The 15205-nt window shown below is 44.1% G+C and overlaps 1 protein-coding gene across 1 annotated transcript in view; it reads right to left on the reverse strand.

The window, feature by feature from the left end:
• Positions 1-15180, reverse strand: part of skiv2l (SKI2 homolog, superkiller viralicidic activity 2-like) — an 18311-nt gene extending 3131 nt beyond the window's left edge. The window contains exons 1-26 of the mRNA XM_048229197.1: positions 15051-15180; positions 14586-14707; positions 14305-14426; positions 14066-14183; positions 13723-13837; positions 13518-13592; positions 12853-12906; positions 12587-12756; positions 12312-12464; positions 11704-11849; positions 11340-11486; positions 10920-11004; positions 10622-10728; positions 9787-9933; positions 9512-9608; positions 9058-9270; positions 8654-8764; positions 8379-8490; positions 7524-7642; positions 6386-6517; positions 6136-6273; positions 5823-5927; positions 5570-5705; positions 4626-4752; positions 3618-3828; positions 2258-2368 (exon numbers count right to left, since the gene is read on the reverse strand). Coding sequence (XP_048085154.1) covers positions 2258-2368; positions 3618-3828; positions 4626-4752; positions 5570-5705; positions 5823-5927; positions 6136-6273; positions 6386-6517; positions 7524-7642; positions 8379-8490; positions 8654-8764; positions 9058-9270; positions 9512-9608; positions 9787-9933; positions 10622-10728; positions 10920-11004; positions 11340-11486; positions 11704-11849; positions 12312-12464; positions 12587-12756; positions 12853-12906; positions 13518-13592; positions 13723-13837; positions 14066-14183; positions 14305-14426; positions 14586-14707; positions 15051-15063 — 3186 coding nt within the window. The 5' untranslated portion in view covers positions 15064-15180. The remainder of the gene's footprint in view (positions 1-2257; positions 2369-3617; positions 3829-4625; positions 4753-5569; positions 5706-5822; positions 5928-6135; positions 6274-6385; positions 6518-7523; positions 7643-8378; positions 8491-8653; positions 8765-9057; positions 9271-9511; positions 9609-9786; positions 9934-10621; positions 10729-10919; positions 11005-11339; positions 11487-11703; positions 11850-12311; positions 12465-12586; positions 12757-12852; positions 12907-13517; positions 13593-13722; positions 13838-14065; positions 14184-14304; positions 14427-14585; positions 14708-15050) is intronic.
• Positions 15181-15205: the final 25 nt, after the last annotated feature.

A 15205-nucleotide genomic window follows, 5' to 3' on the forward strand; every position in this document is an offset into this window, starting at 1 on the left:
TAGCATCTGTGTTTCCCATTTCCCATTCCCTTCCCCTCCTATCCTCAACAACTGATATGTTTTCTTTCTTTGAGATCACACAAGATGATCTCATAAAGAATGTGAACACTCTAAAAAACTCCAACAGCCGGGATAGCTATGGCTTAAATACTGTGTTTTTGAAGACTCATGCTAACAGCCTTATACCTCTTCTTCATCACTTAATTAATCTCTGTATCAGGCTGTCCGTTTTCCCCTCCAGCTGGAAAACAGCCCAAATCACACCGATTTATAAAGCCGACAACCCTTATCTGGTCTCTAACTATAGACCTATAGCTATACTCCCAACAATGTCCAAGCTGCTTGAAAAAACGTTGTACAATCAATTAAGCCATTATTTAGAAAACAGTAACAGGCTAAGTGACTGCCAACATGGTTTCCGTGCAAAACGGTCCACCATGTCTGCCTTACTACTTTTCACTGAGGAAATTCGTAACTCTCTCAACAGAAGACACATTACTGGAGCAATTTTGATCGATCATCAGTAGACCACCTGATTTTATTATCTTCTTATTTAACTGATAGATCACAAGTTGTCAAAATTGACCATGCAATATCTCAGCCCTTGGGATGTGGTATGGGTGTCCCACAGGAAAGCATTCTGGGGCCTTTACTCTTTCTTCTATATATTAATGATCTCCCAGCTGTGTGTAAATACTCTAAATGCCTAATGTATGCTGATGACACTGTGCTCTTTCTATCTGACCCCAACTCTGATATGATGAACTCCAAACTGTCATCTGACCTTCAATTTGTACATAAGCGGTTGAATGACAATCACTTAACCATCAATGTTAAAAAATCTGAATGCATGTATTTCCACTCACCCAGAAAGCATCTATCCATCACTAGTCCTGTAATCTTTTCAAATCAAACTCTTGTCATCACCAAATCATATAAGTATTTGGGAGTACTACTTGACTCACACCTTACATACCGTTAACACGCTTCCAAGCTAGCTAAAAAGTTAAATCAGAATCTATATGTATACAACAAGATCAGATACCTATCCTCTACTGTCTCCAAAACCTATCTGCAAGCAATCATATTCTTAACCATATCATAGTGTCTACCAATATGGTCCCTCACCACAAAGGAAGTTACTGAACCCATCGCACGGTTATATTACCGAGCTTTGAAAATCCACAGTAATCTTCCCAAACACACCACTGCACTGCGCTCACTCAATCACATGCTCTGTCTTTTCGGAATTTTATCTACAGTCATGCTATTTCTTTTTATTTTCAACTCCAACACAGCACTTCACAAACACTCATCTCTCTCTTATCAACACATAACATGCCTCAAGTGCGTGTAACTAGGTCAGTCTCCACGGCCCTCCACCCAGTGCCCTCATACAACAATGGCTTTGGCCAGGTCCTTCATACATACGGCTACCAGAGTTTGGAATGGCATTCCTCAACACATCAGAGAATTACAATCCAGCACACAATTTAAAAAAAACTATAAACTGCCACTCCTTAATACATACACTTGCAAACACTGACCTCTATCTATCACTGTCTGTGCTAAGTCTAATGTCTATATGTTTGCTTTGTGTTGTATGTAAATGTGATGTGTGATGCGCCCTGTCCCTGTTACTTGTTATATGTGCTGCAGAACAGGAACCTGCTGGAAATCAGTTTTTTTACTGAGTCAGGCCCGTTTTAAACTGTAACTTTGTTACTTTTAATACTTTCCTGTATAATAAATATGAAATAAAATAAATAAATAAATGATCACATACCATCATCATCTACCATCACAGTCATCATTATGATCACATACCATCATAATCTACCATCACAGTCATCATTATGATCACATACCATCATCTACCATCATAGTCATCATTATGATCAAATACCATCATCATCTACCATCACAGTCATCATAATGATCATATACCATAATCATCTACCATCACATTCATCATAATGATCATATACCATAATCATCTACCATCACATTCATCATAATGATCATATACCATAATCATCTACCATCACATTCATCATTATGATCATATACCATCAGTCATCATAATGATCACATACCATCATTATCATCTACCATCACAGTCATAATGATCACATACCATCATCTACCATCAGTCATCATTATGATCACATACCATCTTCTACCATATCAATTGTCATCCATCCATCTATCTATGCTGGCATGAATCTTTGGTCTAGTGTTATGGCATCAAACAAACCTTAATTCTCTGGTAGTACTCTGGCAGAAGGGAGAGCGACTGATCAGACACAAGGAACAGTAGTTTATCCATCTCCTCCTGAACCTGCATCCTCTCCTGGACACGCGTAAACTAAGAGAGGAAGAGACAGACGGAATGAAAGAAACAAAAAATAAATCATGAAAAAAAAGGTCATGAGATGGTATTTTGGCTGACAGGGAAGTAGTGTGGCTTGACGAGAAAAAAAAAAAAAACAGAGACGTAACAGTTAAGAGAAGAAAGAGAGAGACGAGCCAATTGCAATGCCAATCTAACTCTCAGTTCTGTTTGCACCATGCATTCCAACACTGTGGCCATACAAACAGTCTTGACAGGCATAATCTTGCCACTTAGTTGGCATGGCAATGGTAACGGAGAGGCAGGATATGTGTGGTGTGTGCGTGTGTGGTGATTAATGAGCTCTAATGAGATGGCTCTTTCGTATCTCCTGCTTCCTGTGCTGAAGCCGCTGTGCCCGTTGTGCCAGCTGTGCCAGTTGCCAGGGGAATATCTCTCTGGCTGAAGGCCTGCCATCCTGTCCTCTATTATGGAGTAGCCATCAACACATGTTTAATGCAGAGCTACACAAACACATGCATAATCATACATTGATACAAATAATCTAGACTATCACAATTACTTCAGACAATTCATCTGAGATCCTTAACATACTACTCAGACACTCATTTCCAGCTACCATTTTTTCCATTTCATTGCAAAATTACATAAATCAATGATTCAGAAGGTTGAAGGCATTTGATAGTGTTTGTAAATTAAGTAAGTGATTCTGTAAGCCATTTTCCAAGGGCATATTGTAAATAATCAAATGAATTGAACTAGACAGCCACAAATTAGATAACTGTTTACTGTTATACTGTTTACTGTTAAATATAGGCCTGGCCTAAATGAGAAACACCTTTATCCTTTGCACTGGGTTTAATGGAGACGTAGATGAGATATAGAGAGCTGAAGATTGAGAGGGGAAGACACAGATCACAGCAGTGATGAGAAGAACAGCAGGAGGGAGGGAAGGAGAGAGGAGGTGGAGGGAAGGAGAGAAGTGGTGGAGAGAAGGAGAGAAGTGGTGGAGGCATGAGGAGGAGGAGGCAGGATGTGGGGACCATGGAGATGAGAGAGGAGGAAAAGGATGGGAGGGTGTTGGACAGGAAGCAGGGGGCTGATGATGTATAAAGAGGAGCGCTGACTGGTTTGAAAACGAGGAGATAAGAGAAGTAAGAGAGGAGGAGCAGAGGGGAGGAGAGGAGGTGCTGTACAGAAGGGGGCGTGGGGAGCAGAGGGGAGAAGAGGAGGTGCGGTACAGGAGAGGGCGTGGGGAGCAGACCTGCTCGGAGAAGGTGGGTGAGTGGATGCACTTGAAGTCTTTGAGGCATTCCAGCAACACGCGCTGCCTCATCACCCCCTCCACCACCTCCACGCCCTTCAGGTGCAGGTCATTCACAGGGTCAAGGGTCGTAATGCCGTTGGGGTTGGACTCGGCCAATCGCAGTAGCTCTTGTGTTGCTGTCGATATAGCCTGACCTGGAGGGTCCATTCTGCAGATAAAGGGGACAGGTACAGTAACGCTCACACGGTAGTGAACACACACTCATGGACATCACAACATCAACACAACACTTACAACTGCATCACACCATGTCAAACATCTGTATATTCAAATATGCTTGAGAACTAAATACTGTAGAACACAGCGGTCACACCACAGCTGGAACACACATGCTCTTCTGACACTGTACTTTTGTTTCATTTTCACATTGGTTTACTTTCCTCCATTTTGTATAGGATGCATAATAGATTAGATTAGATTAGATTAGATTAGATTCAACTTTATTGTCATTGTGCAGAGTACAAGCACAGAGACAATGAAATGCCAGAAGTGCAACACTACTCCACCACTGCATTCCCACACAAGAGCACATGTTATTGCATGTGCTGTGACTGATATGTGCACTCCATCCTTACTGTTTGCTTTTAATGGTGCGTCATATTTCCTATATATTCTCTGTAAATAACCTGTAAATTGCTTCAGAGCCAAACTGGACTGAACTGGAGCCAAAATCCATGTTTGTGTTGACCTTAAAGATTCCGATTCTGATTCTAAAGCTGATTTTATAACAATGCTAACAAAGCTATAACAATGTTTGCATTCTTAGCTCTTGTACTTAGAACAAGTAATGAGGATGTTTTGGAGGGCAAAAGCAACTCACTAGCTGTTATTGCTATTTGATTATGATTGACTGTAACATTCGCTAATCTATGCTATAGATTGACCTACGTATTTAATGTGTTTCTATACCCCTAATAACATACACACAAGCACAAGAGCACACACCTGAAGCGCGGCTGCTGTCTCTTGTAGTAGTTGTCAATGATCCGCTCAGGAATCACCTTAAGGGTCTTGACTGTGATGGCTGAGATGTCCTGCGACTTCAGCTTCTGCACCGTGTGACTGCAGGGGCCTGCAGACAACAAACCCACAAGCAGGTGTGAGGTGAGGGATGAGGGGTGAGGGGTGAGGTGAGGTGAGGTGTGAGGTCAGACAGAGGGCTGCACTTTTGGACAGCTGCACAATTCATACGTGCTTTTTATACTCATCTGATGCTTCATTGCTCTGTGTGTGTGTGTGTGTGTGTGTGTAAAGGTGTGTGTGTGTGTGTGTGTGTGTGTGTGTGTGTGTGTGTGTGTGTGCGAAGGTGTGTGTGTGTGTGTAAAGGTGTGTGTGTGTGTGTGACTGACCCTCTGGTGTGAAGAGTGTTGTACTGTAGAGGTGAGTCAGGCTGCTGTTGTTCTGGGTGTCTCCTCCAGGCTCCTCGTTGCCTTTCTCACAGATGATGAGGGTGGTGAAGGTGCGATTGACTGCATCATTAGACACCTTACAGAGACACACACACACACACACACACACACACACACACACACACACACACACACACACACACGATAGCATGAGGGAGAGGGATGAGGGAGAGGGATGATCCACAGGTCAGGCCATATGCCATATGTACTGTATGTTTTCTGTCTTCTCACTTGTAGGATGACACCAAGGGCGTTGTGGTGCTGGGAGTTGCTGATGATGACAACCCGTCCTACAGAGAGAGCTTTGAGGCCGGACACTGAATCCATCACTGCTTGCTGAAGAAGAAGAGAGAGGATGTGTGTGTGTGTGTGTGTGTGTGTGTGTGTGTGTGTGTGTGTGTGTGTGTGTGTGTGTGTGTGTGTGTGTGTGCTAAGGTGTGTGTGTGTGTGTGTAAAGGTGTGTGTGTGTGTGTGACTGACCCTCTGGTGTGAAGAGTGTTGTACTGTAGAGGTGAGTCAGGCTGCTGTTGTTCTGGGTGTCTCCTCCAGGCTCCTCGTTGCCTTTCTCACAGATGATGAGGGTGGTGAAGGTGCGATTGACTGCATCATTAGACACCTTACAGACACACACACACACACACACACGATAGCATGAGGGAGAGGGATGAGGGAGAGGGATGATCCACAGGTCAGGCCATATGCCATATGTACTGTATGTTTTCTGTCTTCTCACTTGTAGGATGACACCAAGGGCGTTGTGGTGCTGGGAGTTGCTGATGATGACAACCCGTCCTACAGAGAGAGCTTTGAGGCCGGACACTGAATCCATCACTGCTTGCTGAAGAAGAAGAGAGAGGAAATCCAGTGTGATGTTTCATGGTCTACAAAGGGCATGATTACAGGGATACACATGTATGCTCCTAGGGTGAGGGGAGTAAAGTAAAGTAAAGCACACAAACGTGTGTGTGTGTGCGTAAGGCGGCGCGTGTGCGGCGCGGCGCGCAGGCGCGATGTGCGCGCGCGGCGCGCGTGCGCGCGGCATGTACCTGCAGAGCCTGACTGGTGATGCGTAGCTCAGTGATGGTGTGGTAGTAGGAGAGCAGGTCAGACAGCTGACCCTCTGTGTCCATAGGAGGGAGAGCGGAGAGAGTCTTTTTCAGCTGAGAGATCCTCTTCTCCTGAGCCTGAGGTGGACAGAGAGACATACCAAAATAGATAGATAGATAGATATAGATAGATAGATAGATAGATAGATGGAGTAACATGTCCGTGTAAAGGGGCTCATGGGAATAGTACCTGAGTGTCCCGGTGGCTCTCGGAGAAGCTGCGTCTCATCATGTCAGTGACCCGCAGGGCCTCCACGCGCAGCAGGTTGAGGATCATGGTGTAGGTGAGGCGGAACTGAGACTGCAGGACGGTGGGCTTGCCCTGAGGAAGCAGGACACCTCAGACACACGAGCCTCATCCTCAACCCAGCCAGCCGCTCTTTTGCTACTGACATGGCTGCTCCTCGTGTTGTCATGGTAACTGTACTCTCTTTAACCAACCCTCTATGTAACTTTGTTATGGAGTCAAGAATGTGTGTGCCAAGATACAATATTGAATATACAAGGGAGGTGAGCAAGTGTAAATAAATGTAACTACACAAAACACTTATATAATGCTTTCTAGACACCCAAAGCGCTGTACAGTGAGGGCTGGGGTGGGGTGGGGGCTCATGTACACAACTATCAATGTGCAGCACCCACCTGAGCATCCATGTAAGAATATTACATAATTGTGACACTAACAAGAGATAAGACAGCCAGATCCCAAACAGGCAGACTAAAAGTAAAGGGCTTCAGAATTTGATTTGGCTTCTATTGACGCCTACACTGGAATCATTAATAATGAGAACTGTGTTCAGAGCTACCATCAGATTCAGCATGATTCATGATGACAGTAGCATACACAAGCTTATTTTGTACTGAAGATCTGAACTAATGTTTGCCAACAGTGCAGTCAGTCAGCTTGTAGCCTGCACAGGTTGCCCGTGTCTTCATATGGGATCTATTTATAGCAGCGCTCTCTCAGATGAAATGAAGTGTCAAATGAAGCCCATTGAAAAGCCAAGCACTCACACTGTTGGGCAGACTAATGTGAAAGTGAGCTGGTTAATGAAGCTAGTGGCACAGCAAGCTGGTCATGGGTGTGAAGAGTGACAGAGAGTGCTTTGTGCTGAGAGCTACAGCTACAGGTACCTAGAGCACTCACAGAGTTTTAAGATAGGCTGATCATACTAGCAAAACATTAGGGCCATACAGAATTACATCAACACAAAATGGGATGTATGAATCGATCTAGTTTTGGATGAAAACACAAAAACTGTGTGATGTAGTGGAACGGTGCCTGTGATTGTGATCAGGACAGAAAGACTGTGCAGCTGTGGACTAACCAGCATCATGACGTGGAGATCTCCCATGTCGTGAACACCAGTCTTACACAGGATGATGACCGTGCCTGTGGCGTCCAGACCCCTCCTACCTGCACGGCCAGCCATCTGAATATACTCACCTGCAGTCAGACAGACCAGGGTAAAACACACACGCACGCACACACGCACGCACGCACACACACACAGGCACACGTAGAAAACACCTTTATCACTCCATAATTGAACACACACTCATACACAAATGCAGACAAACTCCATTGTTCAGAGAAATAAAAGCAGACACAAACAAACACATAGCTCACAAGCACACAGTGACACACAGCAAACCTAATTACATGGATCTGTGATTGCATCAGAAAGCCATCAAAGGCCTCTTCTGTGTGACACATTGAGCTGAAAGCAGACAGCACCATGGCAGATAGGACCCATCCCACATCATTCATCATGAGCCAAACACCTGGCCCTTCAGCGCACACCTCACCGTTCCTATCACAAAGGCATCTCCCAGCTAGCTCCCAAAAACTGCTTTTAGCATCTCAAAGGGTGACTAATACTTGTTTATGAATCATTTCATTTCAAGTGTTCCATTTCATAATCAAGCAAAACATGAAATCATCATGTAGACTCTGCTAAAGTGGGGCCACAACAGTTATGAGCTGAACAGACACATAGACTCAAGCAGCCAACCCATTCACCATTGTCTATTCAACATGTAGGTCTATATTATATATACAGGCCATAAAGATGGTTTGCAAACCATCTTTTATCCATATCAGCAAATATAATTTCCATGCATTTACTCATCAGAGATCCAAACCAAAAACAAGACAGTCATTGTGTGTCTAGATCTCTTACCGGGCAGCAGATTCCTAAATCCGGTGCCATCATGTTTGCGGATGGAGTCAAAAACCACTGTCCTGGCCGGCATATTCACCCCCATGGCAAAGGTCTCTGTAGCAAACAGAACCTGTGTGTGTGTGTGTGTTGTATGTGTGTGTTGTATGTGTGTGTTGTATGTGTGTGTTGTATGTGTGTGTGTGTGTGTGTGTGTGTGTGTGTGGATTAGATCCAACAACAGATCGCCATTACTAGTCAGTAAACTTTAGGAAGAGTTTGATCAAATGGCTCACCTTTACAAGCCCACGTGAGAAGAGCATCTCAATGACCTCCTTCAGGATTGGCAGGATGCCACTGTGATGAACACCAATGCCCCTTTTCAGCAAGTCCCTCATCGACAGGATCTAAAAAGCAATCATCAACAGCCATCAGCCATCTTCAAAAGCCTCCACAGAGTCCAGAAACAGGCAAACAAACCAAAGCAGGTCCTTAACCTTCATACAGCAAAAGTTCCTCATCCATCATCCTCCATCATCAGTTGTTAATAAATGTTACTGTACTTTCACTTCAATACTCAACTGCAGAAGACTTCTGAAAGAAGAAGCTTTGGGTCATAGAAAAACAGATCACAACAGAGGCCTGGAACCTCCTGCACCTCTCACCCTCCACCCCCACCTCACCTCAACCCAAGCCCAACCTGAGGCAGCTGCCGGTCGCCTCCTCTCAGACGACTCATGCTCTTCTGGAAGAACGAGTGGACCTCGCTCTTCTCCGTGGCGCTGGTCAGGTCCAGTGTGCCCAGTGAGCGGGCATTATCATCGCAGCGCGTCCGCGAGAACGTGAACGCTACCACCGGAGTCTGCTGCCGCTGAGACAGGAAGTTCAGCAGCGTCAGCCACACAGCCTTATCCTGCGTGGAGCAGAGCAGAGGAGAGTACAACGTTATTTACAACGTAACAATAACGTGATGTCCCACAGTCACACAAAGGAGTCTTTCAACTGTGAGTATTCTACTCCAACTCAAACCAGCACACAACCCCACAGACACACAGACACAGAGACAGAGACTTCAAATGAAATCAAGAGCCACAGGGACTCAAACCAGGTCTGAGACAGATTATTGTGTAAAGAGGCAGTGAATGGAGGGAGACCTGGTTGGGCGTGGTGTTCTGAGATGTGTTCTTGGTACCAAACGACTGGGCGTGTTTGCTTGTGCGCTCCTTTTTGGCATCCACAGCTGCGTAATACCTTTAACAGAAATCCAGCAGTCAGGAGAACAGCAGGCTCACGATGTCTATCCAGGGAGGATTAAATGACAAAGACACTCCACATGTCTCCAACTACCCATCAAACTGTCAATCTGCCCTGGCCACTGTCTCTGTTCTATGTAATGCCAGCTCAGTGTGGTCTGGTGCGCAGACTGTACCCTTTAGTGAGGAAGTTTCCGGCAGGATCAATCAAGAGGAAGAGCTCTTTCTGAGTCTTGGTGCTGTTTCCTGTGTAGAGGTAGTGCTCCAGGGGTACAGGGCGTTTCAGGGTGCTGATGACATAGATGTGCCTCTTCTTTAGGCGCCTGGGGGAGAAGAATCACAGGAGAGTGTACTTAAGAGCCATTCGTAGACATTATCGTAAACATGCTAATTACCAACCATTTCATTCGATAATTCTAAAAGAACAATGTTTTTTAATACTTCAAAATAACATTTGCTAAATGAACCTTACATTTTTCAGTAGCCATAGGTGTGTAGATTTGAACAAAATCTAGTTTGGTTCTTACCGGGGCTTTTACTGCCTGAAATATCCGATTTTGTTTACCACGCTCAGAGTTTAGTGCTGGGCTGGTGGGTGCTTATTCCCAACCTTTCTCACAGCACATCAACGGTTAGCCTGAGAATTCTCGTCAGCAATTCAAAATTCCACTGGAGCTCCAAGCGGATTTGTACACGCAGCCTTACAACACTGTTTACAGCTCTTTGAGTCACGATAAAATGTAATTTTTGGTACATAGCTAATTTAGATAAACGTGTGGTATGGGTGCTTGCGTTTCTTTAGGAATCCGTCGTCTTGGTTTGTATAGAAATGAATATTAAGTGACACATACACGTAAGAGGTTGGACATACGTGACGGTTGGTAATATGTCACGTTCCTATAATTAACTCGGAGTAAATAAATTCATCTTAACTGCCTATGCAAACATTCTGTCAAATTTCATCTGAAAAGTGTGTAGTGGGGTAGAGAGAAGGACATTGCAATGACTTACCCGATCCACTCACTGAACTCCAATGCATTGGGAACTGTGGCACTAAGCAGGATAATGCTTACATGCTCTGGCAACATGATCAGGACTTCCTCCCACACCACACCTCTCTGAGGGAGAGAGAGAGAGAGGCAGGGGAATGCCCAGAGGAGAAGAACAAAGAGGAACAAAGATTTTTCAGAAATGAATCAAATTTTTCATCCTGCACCAAGTGTTCAGAATTCAGATGCTTAGATAAAAGCAGTATTTGTTAAGATTGTTTGGGTTTCGATTCTATTACTCCTTTAGATGAGAGCCTCACCTCAGCATCATTAATGTAATGAACTTCATCAAAGATCACCCACTCCAAATCCCGAATAACTTCAGAGCCATTGTAAAGCATTGATCTGAGGGAGGAAACAACATATACACCATACAACTTATCTTTACAGACATTATGATCATTTCTGCTTAATTGTGGCCTCTGATTTTGCATCAATTTTAGCCTCTGAACTTTTAAACATTTACTACAAATCGTTTGGCAGCTGAGCCCATGACAGAGCACACAGCTCTGTCACTCACGGTCTTCTTAAGGTTCATTTCAATATGTAGCCCGTAGGGGATAAACCCCTTGGTTGCCAGATGAATGCTCAACCCGATGGCGGATGCCTACTGTGGCATGCTGTGATGTGACACTGAGGCTGGCTAGATTAGACCTGGGACTCAGAGCTGCGGCACTGACCTGAGGATCTCGGTGGTCATGATAAGGCAGGAGGCCTCAGGGTTGAGCTGCACGTCTCCTGTCAGCAAGCCCACATCCCCAAACGTAGTCTTAAAGTCCCGGAACTTCTGATTGGAAAGGGCCTTAATGGGGGAGGTGTAGATTGTCCTATGAAAAAGAAAGAAAACCCATGTGGATATACACACTCTGTGTACACACATATACACACATATACACACACACACATGTGGATATACACACTCTGTGTACACACATATACACACATATACACACACACACATGTGGATATACACACTCTGCGTACACACATATACATACATCTACACAGACCTGTAAACACAGCCATGCATGTCCACATGCTTACCTCGTCATGTGTTTCTGGGAGAGTGCAATAGCGTACTCTGCCACCACAGTCTTGCCAGCTGAAGTGTGCGCTGCAACAAACACAGAGTCATGGGCCTCCAGTCTGAGCACGGCCTGCTTCTGAAACACGTCCAGCTCAAACGACCACTGCAGGACCACGAGCGGGAGGAGGAAGAGAGAGAAGGCAGTGAAAATTCTGCTGATTGGCATGCCTTACAGTAGAGAGTCATGAGTATACAGGATAGACAGGAATCATTAGTATACTGAATGCATCTGAACTTGCAATGTATACCACTATAGATGCAACAGGGTTCTAGGTTTTATGGGGCATCAAAGCTATTGTGTTGACAGCATAGGCAAAATGATACATGTGTTTGCTGAATAGGGCAGATGGTCAGAACATGCCAGATTGTCATGTAAATTGTTTTGTGAGCATGGTGTCAGTTGTCTGGTCAGCTGATTTTACGGGTAACGTTGTGAAAGGGTTGTCCAGAATTTTACTTAAACATAATTTATAAATATAAGACAAATAACAAAAACATCATGATCTTGATCATATTTTCCCATAGAGTGCCTTTGGGACCATGTTTCAAGTTTCAGGATGGATACCTTAAAAGCTGGATCAGGGACACGTTTGTAGAAGTCCTCGCATGGTGAGGTGATGTCCACAGGTATGGCCCACTTCTTTGTGTCTCCCTCTTCACTTGTTCCTTCCTTCTTCCCAGCAGCGGTGGCAGGAGGATGAGAAGAGGACACAGGACCCTGAGAAGAAAAACAAAATCAAACACTGCCATGAGGATTTAGCCTGACTAGCTGATGGTTAATCTAGAGCTATGCTACGTGTGTGTGCCAGTTTAAAAGTAAAGCTTTCCCCCCTACGATACCTCCTTAATTCCGAGGTCTTCCAGGCTGTTTGTTCTGGGAAGTTTTGGCGTCTCGGCACTTGCTGGTTTTCCCTCCTTCTCCTCTGCATCAGGAGCGGCATCAATGATGTCATCAAAAGTGGCCAAGAGGGACATCAAGTTCACTTCCCCTTTCGTCGTTGTTTTGGCCTCTGCAGATACAGCAGTAACATCAAAGTGTCAATGTGTACAACTCAGTTTCAGTGGTGTGAGGGAGCTGTGTGGATAAAGTAGAAATGGACCCATACCTTTAACACTGAAGTCCATTCCTGTTTTCAACCCAGGAGGCACTGTTAGCAAATCTGAAGAGGAGACACTGTTTTTAGAATCAGGCAGGAGAGAAGGCAGCTATTTACTAAACACCGTCGTTCAGGTGAAGATGCTAAAGCAGTGGTTCTCAAATGGGGGTATGCGTACCCCTGGGGGTACGTGAAGGCACTCCAGGGGGTACGTGAGATTTTAAAATATACATATTTAAAAAGTAGAATCCATGCAAAAATACTTTAAAAACAATTATTTAATATATATTTTAGGAAGATATAAGTTCATAAAATTAATTTTATATTTCAGTAGGCTATTCAATTTTATTATATTAAAAACCCAACCTGTTACATGCCACCCACCATCACCTGTCAATCACTGTCAAAACTCAAACAATACAGTCGTGGTTGAAGTGTAGCGGTTAGGGGGTACTTGGCTGAAAAAATATTTTACAGGGGGTACATCTCTGAAAAAAGGTTGAGAACCACTGTGCTAGAGGACCTTCTGTCTAATACTACAATTCACTGAGATGAATTCCCCCCCTTAACAGTCCTAATACAAATAAGCATTTCAAAGAACATATAGGAGATACTCAAAAATAAAACTTTGAGGAAGAAGCAGATTATATCAGATAAAGGGAGCAGTAGCCCACCATTCTCAAAGTCAATGTCCTCTTCCAGCTCTGACTTCTTCTTTATCTGTTCCAAAGTCAGTTCCTCCATGGCAGCTATTGGAGGGAAGGTTTTTGGATGAAAGAACAATAAAAAAAGAGAAAGGCCCAGAAATGTTTAAAAATAGCAAGCAGTCTCGATGACAAAGGGAAGACAGACAAATGTGTGTAGGTGCTCCAGTCCTACCCGGCAGAAAGGGGTAGTTGGTGTTACTCCCTCTCAGGCTCTCTGAGGGCGGCCCTGGGGCCCTTTGCAGGGACAGTGAGTTTTTGGCAGACAGGCCTGTGTTCTCCAAAGGCACCTGCAGGAGCGACAAATTTCCCTCTGGATAAAGTATTTATCTATCTATCTCAGATAAACATGTGTAAATGTACTGACTGCAAACTTAGAACTTACATTTTCTTTATTAATCTAATAGTGAGAAATTGGAGGTAGGGCAATAGAAAATATCTTTAAGTAATTCCTTGCTGACATTAAATCTGTGCAAATGTGAGATTTGGTTTTAAAGATCATATTTTCTAGTCGCTACCTCTGTGAAGTCCAGCAGCATTCCTGTGGTTGGATCTCTCACCACGGATAGACCAGAGTGCAGAGGGGTGGGGGGACAGTGGAGAAGAGAATCCAAATGCTTCTCTCTCTTGGTCAATCTAATATTAAACAGGAAAATGCAACATGCGACAGAGAGAACAGAGTTTTGACAAGGGCATTATTACACAAGTATACAATCATAAGACCCATATTTACTGTGTGAAAAAACTTTTCACACACTTGATAAACTTCTCGAAAGCAGCATCAGTGTCATGGATGGGCAACCATGCTGGGTCACTCAGAAAACGCTTCTCCACCTCCGCCTGTAAGTCCACGGTGAATGGAGGCAGTCCATGTGGCAGCTGGGGGTTGGCACACAGCAAAAGTGTCCAATTTTAAATATCACTCTCATCAATACAAATGTTATCTTTTAACAAATCAGAAGTACACTGAAGATTGAGAAATACAAAAATGAGAACAAAGTGCTTTGAAGTATAGTTAGAAGTAAATGACCAGCTTACTGTGGTCAGTGGATGTAGAGGCTGGTGAGAGGGGAGAGGATGAGTCAGGAGTTCAAATTTCCCGGAGCATCCAACCTCTAGCAAAGACAGAGGCAGGTCTGCAGGCCCCAGAGGAGGCAACTCTGCAGAACGACATCAGTAAGCAGACCATACATTAGTTTAAATGGTGCAGCAAAGCTACAGATAGATTAGACATTTCCCGTGATCCATAACACCATCTTGCTCCAAGCTATTAAAAAAACTACCACTTTATACTACAAGCCGTCCCACTGGTTGCCACACACAGGGATGTTTACAGCTAGGATAACTGATGTTACATTCATTTTGTGTTACATTTCTGTTAGCCACTGGCTAGCTGGCAAGCTAGTAAAATATCAGAAAATGCTTTCAGACATTACACACCTGCAATGGTCATTTTCACAACATCTGTAGATTTAATGACTGCAAATTAGTAAAATCGCTTACCTATTCTGTCCATATCTTTCTATGGGGCACCGGACTGTTTCCAATCAACTTAGTCAGCGAAGTTGCAGTGTTCATACCAGATATGTTGGCACTAGTGTGTCAGTTTACTGTCTATGGTGTCAGTGTGTGTAAGGCGGATGTACGTCTCGCGGAAG

Source organism: Alosa alosa, chromosome 20 (genome assembly GCF_017589495.1).
Source record: "Alosa alosa isolate M-15738 ecotype Scorff River chromosome 20, AALO_Geno_1.1, whole genome shotgun sequence".
NCBI lineage: Eukaryota > Metazoa > Chordata > Actinopteri > Clupeiformes > Clupeidae > Alosa > Alosa alosa.